This window comes from Narcine bancroftii, chromosome 6 (assembly GCF_036971445.1).
Source record: "Narcine bancroftii isolate sNarBan1 chromosome 6, sNarBan1.hap1, whole genome shotgun sequence".
Classification (NCBI taxonomy): domain Eukaryota; kingdom Metazoa; phylum Chordata; class Chondrichthyes; order Torpediniformes; family Narcinidae; genus Narcine; species Narcine bancroftii.
Genome location: NC_091474.1, coordinates 225,893,408 through 225,908,392, shown reverse-complemented (window position 1 = coordinate 225,908,392; position 14,985 = coordinate 225,893,408). Strand labels below are relative to the sequence as shown.

At 40.0% G+C, this 14,985-nt stretch overlaps 1 protein-coding gene and 1 long non-coding RNA gene across 8 annotated transcripts in view; both read right to left on the bottom strand.

The window, feature by feature from the left end:
* Positions 1-116: 116 nt before the first annotated feature.
* Positions 117-13,502, bottom strand: LOC138735542 (uncharacterized). The gene is made up of 3 exons (XR_011339755.1): positions 13,412-13,502; positions 801-917; positions 117-672 (listed from the first exon to the last, which is right to left on the bottom strand). It is a non-coding gene; the product is annotated as an uncharacterized lncRNA (long non-coding RNA).
* Positions 13,503-13,583: 81 nt separating this feature from the next.
* The window catches only part of fig4a (FIG4 phosphoinositide 5-phosphatase a), a 161,955-nt gene continuing 160,553 nt past the window's right edge, over positions 13,584-14,985 (bottom strand). For all 7 annotated transcript variants that reach the window (XM_069887570.1, XM_069887569.1, XM_069887571.1 and 4 more), the window contains one exon: positions 13,584-14,239. In XM_069887570.1, the coding sequence (XP_069743671.1) occupies positions 14,062-14,239 (178 nt within the window). In that variant the 3' untranslated portion in view covers positions 13,584-14,061. The remainder of the gene's footprint in view (positions 14,240-14,985) is intronic.

The following is a 14,985-nucleotide window of genomic DNA, read 5'->3' as shown; positions in this document are numbered from 1 at the left end:
TATCAGATAATGAGATACTGTATTTCATTCATGCATGCAGAGAGACACAGGCGACATTCCGTGAAAGGCCATTTAAGTAAAAAGTATATTTTAATTACATGTATCGATTGACATCTCCAACAGAGTGATACATAATTGGTTTGCCTTGACACTCAATGTGGTTTTGCCTGGCAAAGGACTAGAAACTTAATTAAACCAGGTACATAAAAACTGTCGCCATCAAAGGATGAGTATTCTATAATGAATGGTTCACCTTCCCACTTCCTTGTTCCTTTTGTGAATTGCCAATGTGCTGGAATTCTCTACTCGTGCCTTAAAGTGTGCTGCATCAAAACATCTTCACCAAATCAGACACCATCCATGTCAAAGCAACCCACTTGATTTGCATCATGCCTACCAATCTGTAATATTTGGACTTTCTATCCACGATGCATGGTAGCTGCAGTGGAAATTTTGAGAAATATAGTGTAGGATTTTTCCAAAGTTTCTTCCAGAGCACCACATGGTAACACAAGGCCAAAATCTTAACTTACAACCATACTGATATGAGAATCCATCATTGTTCTTTTATAGTCACTGGATCAAAATCTTTGGATTCCTTCATCTTTCAGCTCTGTCAGGGTTTCTTCGCAATGGAATGCAATGTTAAGAAAGACAACTTCTTCAAGGCATCTGGTGAAAGGGAATGAATAATGGCATGGGCATGGACATCACCCATGTTAGTAAAACAATCCCCTAGAATCTCAAGATTCCCCAACACTGCTACATTTCACCATTACTAAACATAGTTAAAAACAAACCTGGTCCAAATTGCCTAAGTTCAATGATTCAAAATCCTTAATTGTATTAATCGTGGTCATTAGTGTGGAAACCAGTTGAAAGTAAAAACACTGCCGTAGTTGGAAGATGTCAATAACCTAGGCAATGAGAACAATTCAGAATCATTGACATGAATAGACACTGATACAAATTATATTACTGAGTAAAAGTTAGTTAAAAATTTGGAAATTATTTATGAAGACTAAAATTTGGAGGAATGAGCATGTCACAATCTAAATATAGAATTGGAAATATGCAGAACATTTGAAACACTGGAAGTGAGAGTAGTGAGATTAAGCTTGGATTATTCTCATTAGGACTTCATGTAATCACAGTGGTCTGAATGTATTTCTTCTCATTATATCTACTTGAATTGATTTGGATGAAAGTGTTTATGTTTGGTCTCATTCAAGAATTTAAGTTTCCATCCTTTAGCTATAAACCACCTGATCATACTGTTCCCAGGTGCTCACCTCACAAACAATGTTTAAATTAGATTATGGATTAATGTGCTGCAGAATGGACTGCTTGCCAACTGATACAGGAACCATCTGAGCTCATAAATGTAACAGGGGAAATGTTCACTTTTGGTGTTAGGCAGCAAACAGGCTGTCAGAGATGGCCTAAATTTGATTTTTATTGATTTCAATAGAAAATAAAATAGTTGAAAATACTAAAGATTCATCTAGCTTGGACATTCAAATTCAAACATGCCTAAATGAACAAATCTGATGTGAATAATAAATAGCTTATTAATTGATTAGCAATGAACCATTAAAACTTTGCTTTCAAAGCATGAGCAAGCAATACTTCCCAACAACTTTTTAAATTTAATTTTCTTTTAACTTAAGACGTACAGTACGTGTCATCCAATTACACCAATTAACCTAAACCTACAGTATATTTTGAACAATGGGAGGTGTTACGAGCTCAGACCCCAAAACCCAGCAGTAATAGATATTCACCAAAATAAATGGTTACTTAAACAAAAGTTGCTTTTAATTATCTTTAAACATGAAAACAGGATCAAACTTTAACTTATCACTATTAACTTAACTCCCTTCTAATTCTAAGCACACATGTGTGTAATGTGTATGTAAGGTTAGAAAAATTCTTTAATTTACAGTCCAATCTCACTTCTCATTCCTCCAAGTTCACTGGTTGCAGGCAATTCTTATACTCTGCACAGAGTTTAACATTTAATGAATTTCACTATTAAAGTTTGAAAGGTAAATGGTTACCGGTCAGGAAGGTTCTTGATGATTTTCAGAGAGAGATTTGTTGTTCCTGGACGTAAACTAATCCCTTCTAATCAGTCACACCAGTGCCTTGCTGAAGAAACTTACCCCCTCAGGATTTCCCAGATGATAACCTCTTTCTTTCAGGTCACCACAGAGTTCCTTTTTGTTTCTCTTAATTCAAGTGAAACATTAGGCAGCCAGTCCTCTCCTCTTGCATGGACCACAATGGCTTTGACCAGGTTGAACTAACCACTGCACTAACCGTGCCACTCCTCAAACTTATTCATTAAGCTTCAGTTTGGATTCATCAAGACAAGTTGGCTTCATTACAACTATGTACCAAACAGAACATAGATTACAGTACATCACTGGCCCTTCAGCTCACGACGTTGTGCCGACCTACATAAACCTACTCCATAACAATCTAATCCTTCCATAATTCTCTGTTCTTACATCCAAGTGGCTTTCAAAGTCTTTTAAATGTCCCTATTGTACCAGCGTCTACCACCATCCCCCAACAATGCATTCCAGGCACCCACCATTGTCTGTGTGAAAGATATCTTCTCTCTGACATCTTTCCTCCACTCACCTATCATTGTCCCAGGAAAAGGGTGCTGGTTGTCCACTCTAAGCCATTCATAATCTTGTATACTAATAAGGGAAAAAAAAACCTGAATTCCAGACTAAGGATAACTCCCCAAACATCAGACCATCGTCTGGTTGTTCGATTTGAAAGAAACCTAATTTATATTGAATTTACTGTATATTGGTGAGAAAAATTCTCCACTGTATGGAATTATATATAGCACAAAAGGCTGATGAATGAGGGGAGATCTGACTGAGGTATTTAAAATTATGAGAATAGATAAATGTAGAAAAGCTTTTTTCACTGAGGGTAGGTGAGATACAAACCAGAAAACATGGTTTATGGGTGAAAGGGGAGAGGTTTAGGGGAAACATGAGGGGAAACATCTTCACACAGAGAGTGGTGGGGGTGTGGAATGAGCTGCCAGCTGAAGTGGTGAATTCGGGCTCAATTTTTACACTTAAGGAGAATTTGGACAGGTACATGGATGGGAGAGGTAAGGAGGGCTAATGGAAGCAAAGAAAATGGTTTGGCACAGACGAGAAGGGCCAAAGGGGCCCGTTTCTGTGCTGTAATGTTCTATGGTCCTAATGCCAATTTTCTCAACTTTGTACATGGGTGTAGGAGTTTTTAGGCCCAATGACTTGCCACTATTGATCTAGTCTGAAAAGCAGTCCATGTTTGCATATATTAAGATTGGAACAACATTCAGCCACAGCTGATGTGTCAGCTAGCATTCACACAACTTCAGTTCCAAATAAATATTGCTACAAATGGTGCGGAATGTCATGCAATGGTTACTGATAAATGCAACGTACAGTGTATAACTCACATTGTATTTTCCCAAAGCATTTGCACTATTCATAACGAATTAGTCAGTGTAAACACTTGCATATTTTAGAGACATGGATATACAGTGCTCTCCATAATGTTTGGGTCAAAGACACTTTTTTCCTTTATTGGCCACTGTGTTCCACAATTATAAATTTGCAATCAAACAATTCACATGTTTTTAAAGTGCACATTCCAGATTTTATTCAAGGTTATTTGTATACATTTTGATTTGACCATGTAGAAATTACAGCACTCATTTCAGGGCCCCATATTGTTTGGGACATTTGGCTTCACAAGTGTTTATGAGTACTCAGGAATGTTTAATTGCTTCATTGGTGCTGGTATAAAAGAGCCAGACTTGCTTCTAAGCTTTAGATCACCTTTGGAGTTTGCCATTGCCATTTTTCAACAGGAGGACCAGAATTGTGTCAATGAAAGTCAAAGAAGCCACTATGAAACTTAAAAACAAGAATAAAACATTACCCAATCCTGAGGATTACAAAAATCAAGAGTTTGGAACATCATTAAGAAGAAAGAGTGTACTGGTGAGCTCAGTAATCGCAAAGGGATTGGTATTCCAAGGAAGACCTCCATTGCTGAGGACAGTAAAATTCTCATCATAATGAAGAAAAATCCCCAAACATATGTCCAACAGATCAGAAACACTTTCAGGAGTCAGGCATGGAAATGTCGATGTCTCCTGTCTTGCAGAAGATTCATGACTACAGAGGCTGCACTGCAAGATGCAAAACACTAGTTAGCCACAAATAAAGCTGGTCAGATTACAGTTTGCCAAGAAATATTTAAAAGAGCCTGCAAAATTCTGGAAAAAGGTCCTGTGGACAGATGAGACCAAGATTAATCTGTATCAGAGTGATGGCATGAGCAAAGCATGGAGGTGTAAAGGAACTGCACAAGATACAAAACATACCACCTTTGCCCTGGTTTGCATCTTGCAATGTAGCCTTTGTATTTCTGCTCATGAAGTCTTCTATGGACAGCAGTCATTAACATAGTCACACCTGCCTTCTGAAGAGTGATTACTGAGCTCCCCAGTATGCTCTTTCTTCTTAATGATGTTCCAAACAGTTGATTTTGGAAATCCTCAAGTTTGGATGATGTCTCTTACTGTTTTATTCATTTTACAGCCTCATAATGACTTCTTTGACTTTCATTGGCACAATTCTGGTCATCCCGCTGAAAAATGGCAACAACAAACTCCAAAGGTGATTTAAAGCTTAGAATCAAGCCTAGCTCTCTTATACCTGAAGCAATCAAACATACCTGAGTACTCACAAACACTTGTGAGTCCCAAACATTATGGTGCCCTGAAATGAGGGGACCATGTATAAAAAGTGTTGTAATTTCTACATTATCAAACCAATAAATCTGGAATAAATCTTGAATAAAATCTGGAATGGGCACTTTAAATACATGTGAATTGTTTGATTACAAATTTAAAACCATGGAGTACAGTGGCAAATAAAGGAAAAAAAGTGTCTTTGTCCCAAACATTATGAAAGGCACTGTAGCTTGTCCTGATTTCTAAATAAAAACTTCATGGCAGGTTGAAGAGCTTAATGAGGAATCTTGACATTAGATTAGTGAAAGCATGGCTTGTTGGAAAAAAACAGTTGTTAGGATAATCAAGTGGAAAATTATTGTTAGGTTGGTAAGTAAACAAGACACCTTATTGACATTTAATTTTAAAACTGGCAAGGACACTTATATTGATGATACAATATTTATATAATGTTGTAAAATAACAATTCATTTTTCCTTTGAATCAGATTCTATTGCTTTAATATAATTGAAAATTCATATATAAAAGTTGCTCCTTTTATGACCAAAATACTGCAATCATTAAGACAGAACTACAACAAATTACGCTGACATTAATAAATTATTATTTTCCAATATTGATTTCCTCAACTTCTTGTCAAAATTGAATAGCTTATACTGGTATAAATGAATTCCAACTCTAATATATTTCGATAATTTGCTGGAGTTCTTGGTTAATAGGGCATATCAACTCATTTTGGTATCATATGTGAAGTTTGCTTCTCCCTACTATATACAACTTTAAACCCAACAAATTATACAGTCAATAAATTAAACCCAACAAATTATAGGGCTACAAGGACAATCCAGTGAGCCTTCCATCAATAGTGGGAAGTCACTGGAAGGGATGAAGGAGGACAGGCTTATTTGGATTTTGAAAGGCACAGATTGATGAGGGATAATCAGCATAGCTTTGTTTGTAGGAGACCATGCATAAGAAATTTGATACATTTTTTGAAGAACGTGTCAACATCCAGCACTGTCCTTGTCAATATGGCCTTTTACATGGTCCCACATGGTAAGCTTTTCTAGAAGATTGGCCTCATCAAAGAGAGAAGAGATGGAATATCTCGTGAAATGGTGTGAGAGTCTCGACATGGACAAGACAAAGGAGATGACTGTGGACTTCAGGAGGATCCTCCACTGCACATTAGCAGTGTAGTAGAGAGCATCAAGTTCCTTGGAATTCACTTACCTAGTGACCTATTGTGGACACTCAACATCTTCTCATTTGTCAGGAAGGTGCAATGGTGACTTCACTTTTTGAGAAGATTGAAGCCCGCAAGATTACCAGCCACCATTATGTCAACCTTCTATAGGATCTCTCTCAAGAATGCCCTGGCCAACTGCATCAGAATGTGGTATGGTTGCTGCAGAGAAATGGATTGGAGATCAATCTACAGGACCATAGGAGTGACAAGAGAGGATCACTGGCATATCCCTCCTTCCAACAACATCATTTACTGGGATTGTTGTGAGGAGAGTGTGCAAAATCATTGAGGACTCTTTCCATCCTGCATGCAGCATCTTTCAGCTGCACCTATTGGGTAACAGACACGAGTAGCAGAGCCAGCACCACCAGACTGAAGAACAGCTTCTTCCCACGGGGAGTGAGAATGCTGTACAACCAAAGGATCTGCTTACACTAAACACCTGAGACTAACATATGTGCACAACAATATTTATTTATTTGTATATTGTTTGTCTGTATACGTGTTATGTCTGTTTGTTTCTACATATTTTGGACCAAGTAACGGAGAATGCTGTTTCATTGGGTTATACATACAATCAGATGACAATAAACTTGACGATTTGAAAATACAGGGGTTCCAGGGTGAGCTAAGAAACTGGATACAAAATTGGGTTGGTGGTAGGTCACGGAGAGTGGTCGTAGAGAATTGCAAAAAGTGGTGTGCCGCAGGAAAGGCGCTGGGTCCTCTATCATTCATCATTTATATTAATGATTTGGAAGAGAATGTCAATAGCATAATCAGCAAGTCTGGAGATGACACCCCAAAATTTGGTGGTGTAGTGGATGATGAACAATGTTGCCTGAGGTTAGAGCAGGATATAGATCAACTGGGAAGTGAATATGTGAATGCTAGATGGAACTTCCTTGGGAGTTTGCAGATGTTCAGATGACATCAGAAATCTTGGCAAACTTCTACAGGTGTGTAGTGGAAAGTGTGCTGACTGGCTGCATCATGGCCTTGTTTGGGGCACCAATACCTCTGAATGGAAATCCCTGCAAAAGGTGGTGGATATAGCTCAGTACATCACAGGCAAAACTCTCCCCACCATCGAGAAAGTCTACATGGAATGCTGCTGCCGGAGAACAGCAGCAATCATCCAAGATTCACATCAGCCAGGGCATGCTCTGTTCTCACTGCTACTATCAGGAAAGAGATATACAGGTAGTCCCCGACGTACAACGGGGTTTGGTTCCATAACTTGCATTGTAAGTCGAAACAATACCACACTCTACTGGTTTTATTTATTTACATTTTTATTTAAACGTTGAAAACCTTTATTCAAAAGCAATTTACATGGTTGGGAGTTAGTATGCATGGGCAGCCAGGGATTCAGGAGTTAGTATGCATGGGTGGCTGGGGCGTCAGAGGATAGGATGCATGGGCGACCGGGTTATCGGAAGTTCCAATGCATGGACAGCCAGGGCGTCAGGAGTTAGGATGTGTGGGCAGCAGGGGTATTGGGAGTTAGTATGAACAGACGGCCTGTGCTAGGATTGTGGCCGGGATCTTGGATAGGTGGGTGTCCAGGGTGAGGAGCATGAGAGTGGTGTGGTTGAGTCCATATCATGAGAGAGTTTATTGTATGTTACTCTCACGAGATGCTGCCATCACCCAAAATCGCGCGAGAGTTGTATGCCGTACATCGCAAGTGTGGATAAATATTGGAACTTGAAATTGAAAGTATGAATTCTGACCATCATAACTTCAAAATATCGTAAGTCAGAACTTCATAAGTCAGGATCTACTGTAGATACCAGATACTTAGGAACACTAGAGCAAGAAAAAGGGCCTTTTGGCCTTTCTAGTCTGTGCCAAACTATTTTGTTTTTGCCCAGTCCCACTAACCTGCACCCAGTATATAGTCATCCATACCTCTCCCATTACCCATCCAAATTCTTCTAAAATGTTAAAACAGAGCCCACACTCACCACTTCAGCTGGCAGCTCATTCCACACTCCCACCACTCTGTGTGAAGAAGATACCCTCATGATCTCCCAAAACTTTTCCCTTTCAGTCTTAACCCACATCTTTTGGTTTGTATTTCACCTACCTTCAGTAGAAAAAGCCTGTCTACATTTACTGTCTATCCCCTTCATAATTTTAAATACCTCTATTGTATCTCCCCTCATTCTTCTGTGGTCTAGAGGACAAAGTCATAACCTGTTTAACCTTTCCCTATAACTCAGTTCCTGACTTCTGGGCAACATCCTAGTAAATCTTCTCTGCACTCTTTCTATCTAATTGATATCTTTCCTGTAGTTAGGTGACCAAAACTGCATTAAATTCTCCAAATTTGACCTCACCAATGTCATACAACTACCATAACATCCCAACTCCTATACTCAATACTTTGATTTATAAAGACAATAGGGCAAAAGCTCCCTTTGCCACTTTCAGGGAATTATGCATCTATATTCCCAGATCTCTCTTATACCACACTCATCCATTTACCCTGTATGTCCTTTCTTGGTTTATCCCTCCAAAATGCAACACCTCACACTTGTCTTCATTATATTCCAGCTGCCATTTTTCATCCCATTTTTCCAGCGGGTCTAGTTCCCTCTGCAAGCTTTGACAACCTTCTTCACTGTCCTCAATGCTTCCAATCTTAGTGTCATCTGCAAACTTACAGATCCAATTTACTACATTATCATCCAGACCATTGATATAGATGACAAACAACAATGGTCACAGCACCGATCCCTGAGGCCTCCAGCCTGAGGACTGTATGAACAATCATCACCACCACTTTCTTGCTTCTCCAATCCAGCCATTGTCAAATCCAGTTGACTACTTCACCATGAACTTTTAGCATCTGAACATTCCTAACCTCCCATGTGGGATCTTGTCAAAGTCCTTTTTAAAGTTCACATAGACAACAACCACAGTCTTTCCTTCGTCATCTCTCCTGAAAACATCCTCGTAAAACTCTATAAGATTGGTTAAACGTGACCTACTACACACAAAGCCATGTTGACCATCCCTAATAATTTTCTGGCTTATATACAAATAACTGTATATTTGATCTCTTAGAACACCTTCCAATAATTTACCTACTACTGGCGTCAGGCTCACTGACCTATAAATACCAGGGTTACTTTTGGAGCCTTTTTGAAACCACAGAACAACATGAGCTACCCTCCCATCCTCCAGCACCACAACCCCTGGCAAAGGACATTTTAAATATTTCTGCCAGAGCCCCTGCAATTTCTACACTAGCCTCCTTCAAGCTTCGAGGGAATATCTTGTCAGGCCCTGGGGATTTATCCATCTTTATTTGCTTTAAGACAGCAAGCACTTCCTCTTCTTTAATCTGTATAGGTTCTGTGCCCTCACTGTTGTTTTCCTTACTTCTGATGACTCTTTGCCTGTATCCTGAGTGAATACTGATGGGAAAAAAAATTAAGATCTCCCCCATCTCTTTTGGATCCAAGCAAAGCCAACCACTCTGATCTTCAAGGGGACCAATTTTGTCCTTTTTGCTCTTCAATTAACACCTTTTGTTTGTTGCTCTGTACTCCTCCCCCTGCCCATTCTTCCTTTATACCCAAGACCTTTAATTGAGGTTTTGTTTTACGCCTGAATGAAAAGGCTGAGGGATGGAAGAAGAAAGTGCAGGCGGAGGAGCACAGGCCAACAGGCAAAAGGCCATAATTGGACATGGATAGGACTGGTGAGGAAAGGTTAGAATTGATTGGAGGAGGGGGGGGATGGCTCTGTGAATACAGAGCTAGAGGAAAGAAGACAGGGAAAACAGAGAGAGATAAAGGACAAGGAAAGGAGACATAAGGATAGGGAGAGAGAGAGAGAGAGAGAGAGAGAGAGAGAGAGAGAGAGAGAGAGAGAGAAAGGTGGGTGAGGGTGGGTGGGAGCTAAAGGAAACCAGATAAGTCTACATTAATGCCATCTGGTTGGAGGGAAGCCAGGCGGAATAAGAGGTGTTATTTCTCCAATTTACGGGTGGTCTCAGTTTGGTAATTCATGAGACCACGGATATGCATGTCGGCATGGGAACGTGGTGAAGAATTGAAATGGGTTGCTACTGTGAGGCCCCTGTTATTGCAGTGGAACAAAGATTATATATCTTTATCTCCAGTAGATGCTGCATGACCTGCTGAGTTCCTCCATAATTTTTCTGTTTTTGTACAAAATCTAGAGGGTGTGTGTTTAAACCCAATGAATGAGGTCAGAATTTCATTGTTTGGCTCCATGCCACATCAATATATGTAATTCATCTAACAGCCTAGATGTTAACTGGAATTTAAAATGTTAATTTTCTTAAAAGCAGTTGTTTGAATGACCATGAAAAGCAAAAACCAACTCATGCTTAAAATACTCACCTTTAAAATCAAGACTTCCAACATAATGTTGTTCTTGGTGTCCACTCAATCTAAGGAATGTTCACCTATTGTAGTAACATGTGTACAGTGGATGCCATCTCACTGGCTCTACACAAATCTCTGGAACACCTGGACAGCAAAGATACATCAGGATGCTCTTTATTGGCTACAGTTAGGCATTTAACACCATCATCCCCTCACAACTGATCAGCAAACTCCACTGTGTAATTGGATCATGAATTTCCTCACCTCTAGACCACAATTAGTGAAGATTGGCAAGAACCTCTCCTTCACAATCTTCATCAGCACTGGTGCAGTAGAGGACTGTGTTTTTAGCCCCCTGCTCTACTCACCATACAGCTACGACTGTGGCTCGGAATGACAATAACACCATCTAAAAATTTGCTGACGATAACACAGTAGTGGGTTGTATAAAGGAAGGGGATGAGTCAGCATAGAGGATGGAGACTGAAAACTTGGCTGAATGGTCCACCAACAGCAACCTTGCACTCAATGTCACCAAAACTAAGGAGCTGATTGTTGATTTCAGGAAAGTCAGAGGTATGTAATCCAGTGATCATTGGGGTATCAGGGATGGAGAGAGTGAGCAAATTTAAGTTCTTGGGAGTCACTATCTTGGAGGATCTTTCCTGGACTCAACACACCAACGGCAGCGTGAAGAAAGCACATCAACACCTCTACTTCCTCAGAAGTTTGCGGAGTTTTGGTATAACATTAGAAACCATGGCAAATTTCTTCAGAGGTGTGGTAGAAAGTGTGCATCATGGTCTGGAATGGAAACACCAATACCTCTGAGCGTAAAGCCCTCCAAAAGGTAGAGGACACAGCCCAGGACATCACAGACAAAACTATCCCCACTATTGAGTACATCTACAGGGAGCACTGCTGTCAGAGAGGAGAAGCAACCATCAAAGACCCTCACCAACCAGCACTTGCTCCGTTCTCGCTGCTGCCATCAGGAAAGAGGTATTGGTGCCACAAACCTTGCACCACTAGGTTCAGGAACAGCTGCTACCCCTCCACTGTCAGACTCCTCAACATTAATCAGAGACTCATTTATGGACTCTTACTTCTCAACTATATTGATTTTCTTTTTGTTCTCTCTGTATTGCAGTCAGTTTGTTTACATTCTTTATCTGTTAACAGTTCTTTGTTTATTTAGATGTTTTATGTTGGTACAGTTTGTTTTTTAGCACTACCAACTATTGGTAATAGCCTCGCCACCAGGCAAAAGGAATCTCAGGGTTGTATGTGATGTCATGTATGTACTCTGACAATAAATTTGAAGTCTGAATGACAAGGAACTCATCTCCAGCTAATCATGCAATCAGTCAACCATCAATAATCAGGAAAATGAAACTTTTTCCAGTGTCACTTGATTCCAGACCTCAGCATAATCTGGGCTGAAACATGAATCAGATGATCTCCATCAACCCACCCCCCACCCCCCCACCAACAGAACACATTTATATTTCCATCATTATTAGAATATTAACAATTTACAAATTAAAATTAAATAGAGTTTAAAGTTTTAAGGTTTTTAAAGTTAGTTGTCACATTATCCCTGATGCAATGAGAGTGCCTGATTGAGACAGGAGGTATAAATGAAATCAATGGAGGAATGACATTCTGAGCTGTATTCACCATCTTCTGTTGAACCTTCCACTCTTGGGCAGAGCAGCTTCCATTCCAAACTGTAATGCATCCAGCCAGAATACTTTCACTGGAACACTTGTAGAAATGGTTGAGTGACAACAAGCTGAACTTATATCAAAGTCATAGACATAAACTGGAGGAACAATACTTTATATTCAATCTTGGCAGTTTCCAGCAGACAGCATTAATATCGACCTCCAATTTCTGGAGACCCCTTTCTCTTTTTATCTCCTCATCATTTTCCCTCAGTCCTAACTCTTTCCCTTCCTCCCACCTATCAGATAGCTATATTTTTAGCCCTGTGCCCCTCCCTATCTCCTCTTTGCTTTTTTCAAGTTCATTTCCATCTAGTTACACATGAAGGGCTCAGAACTGAAACATCAACTGCCTATTATTTTCCCTTGGTGCTGCATGACCTACCTGTTGACTTCCTCCAGCACTTGTGTATTGTGCCACTGGATTCAATCTGTTTTTGAAATTCTCTCTCATTATTATTCAATAATTAGTCTACAACTATGTATTCAACAAATTTGAAGATGATGTGCGACTGGTTCTACAGTCATGGGAGTAGAGATAGTAGGGATCTGAGTGTGTATCCTGCATAGAAAGTCAAGGGTCCAATTGCAGATGGAGTTCCACAAGCTCTTAAGAAGCTTGATACCATCCAGAACAAATCACCCAGGTTGATTTGCACCTCATAATCATTCCCTACATGCACAAAATTTCTTGCTGAGGCTACACCAACCAGATCCTCCAAACTATTAATCTCTATAACCAAGAAGAATAAAAGCAGCAGGCCTATTGGGAACATTGCTTACAGACAGGTTCCCCTACAAGTCACACACATTCTGATTTGGAAATAATAACACAGAGCATTCTTTGCCATTAATTTAATCCTGGAATTCTTAATCCAACAGCGCATCAGAGTACCTTTACTCGAAGAAATCCAGTGGATCAAGATGCAGCTTATCATCAACTTTTCAAGGGCAGTTAAGAATGGGCAATAAATGCTGGCCTCTGAAGATTCCTAAAATTGCTGAATGAGAATACTTTGGATTTTAAGCTCCATAGAAAGTTCTTATTCAACTACCCTGCCCTTTGAAATACTTTAAGAGCTATCACCATGCTTCAGTGGTTGCAGCTCAAATTCCTGTCAAGAATCTTTCTTTCTCACTTCTCACCCCACAAATCACCAGTGTCCAGTTTCAAGTAATTTATGTGATTTGAAGAGCATAATTCTAGTAAATAAAAAACTAGATTAAATTTACTTACTATCATAGAAAATGATAAAAGTAAGGAGTTTGTACGATCTCTCTGTACCTGCGTGGGTTTTCCCCGGGTGCTGAGGTTTCCTCTCACGTTTGAAACGTACCAAGGTGTAGGTTAATTGGGTGTAAACTGGGCAGCATGGGCTCATGGGCCGTAATGGCCTGTAACTGTGCTGTAAGTCTAAATTCAATTTTAAAAATTAAACAAGATTAAAAATGCATCATAAAGTTTGAAATAGTTTTTAATATAAAAAGGAGAAACATTTTCAACAATTACCATCATTGGCATAGAATTAATTAACAGAGCACATGATTAAGCTGCCGAAAAGTTACTTGAATCATTCCATATTAGTCTCTAAATAACATGTACTGTAGATTTAATAAAGCAAAACTGACACAAGACACCATGAACTTCTCCTGAAGTGGTCCACTGCTAATTGATATCATATTTCAACCCATCATCATCTCCTGAAAATATATAATACTTCTTAAAATTTCAATTCAGTTTGATGAATCAATGCATATGAGACGATTCAGTTGTGAAATTGTCACATTCATGACAAATGACAATTGTTCTTGGCAATTACTTGTATCGAATAAAAATGGCATTTTAACTTCAGACATTTATTACATCCAGGATATCTTTGTACAGTTTATTCACACGTATCGGTTCTTGATGTATTCCCTGTAGAGTATCATGTCTCACATGTATCGGTTCTTGATGTATTCTCTGTAGAGTATCATGTCATCCTTAGCCAAAGGTGGTATCATGCCTTTGCCGGTCTGGATATGGGAAGCAAAGATGTCTGCTGATTTTGCATCAAGATCAGAGAGATGCACCTCATAAATGCTGTCTTGAGGGAACGAAGAAGCTGGTTTCCTGCAAAAGAAAAAACAACAAATTGAAGTCTACCAGTGCCAACTTACTTCAAGGAGACATTTTGCAGGGACGAGTTGCGTGACGGAGTTGTGGCCAGTAGGGTAAAACTAGCCCTCTCCAGAAAAAAGTCAAGAAAAGACAGAGTTCAACAAATATAAAATATAAGAAATAGAAGATAAAGTTGCAGAGAAGAGAAAGCAGATGGCACCCAAGAAGGAAAAAGTTAAAACAACGGGAAAAAAAGAAGTCACCAGAAAAGAAAGAAGGCGGCCTTACCTACACGAAGGAACAGGGAGCCATGGTGCGTCCGTTCTCTGAGGATGGTGCCGGCCCTGCGGAGTCGTGACCCCCCCCGTCCGCCGGACTGCAAAAATGGCTCTCTGAGCCAAACAAAAGAGCGCAACTGCGAGGAGTCGCGTGTGAGCAGTGCTCAATCAAAGGTAAAAGAAAACACCAACGGGAGGGGGGCTCAGCCGAGGAGCAGGCAACCATGGCACAACCAGCTGAGGGACGACCGACACCAAGGCTCTCAGCTGGAAGATGAGGAAGGCGGCAGGAGAGGGAGTGAGGTACCAGGCGAGAAAGAAAGTCGACGAGGTGAACGGCAAGAGGAGCAGCAGCAGGAGGCCTGACAGATGAGCAGCCCAGAAGGGGAGGACCAACAGCAAGAGGCCCAGCAAGAAGAGGCCCGACAAAGTGATACAAGCAACTCATAAGGGAAATCAGAAGAGACACAGATACAAAGA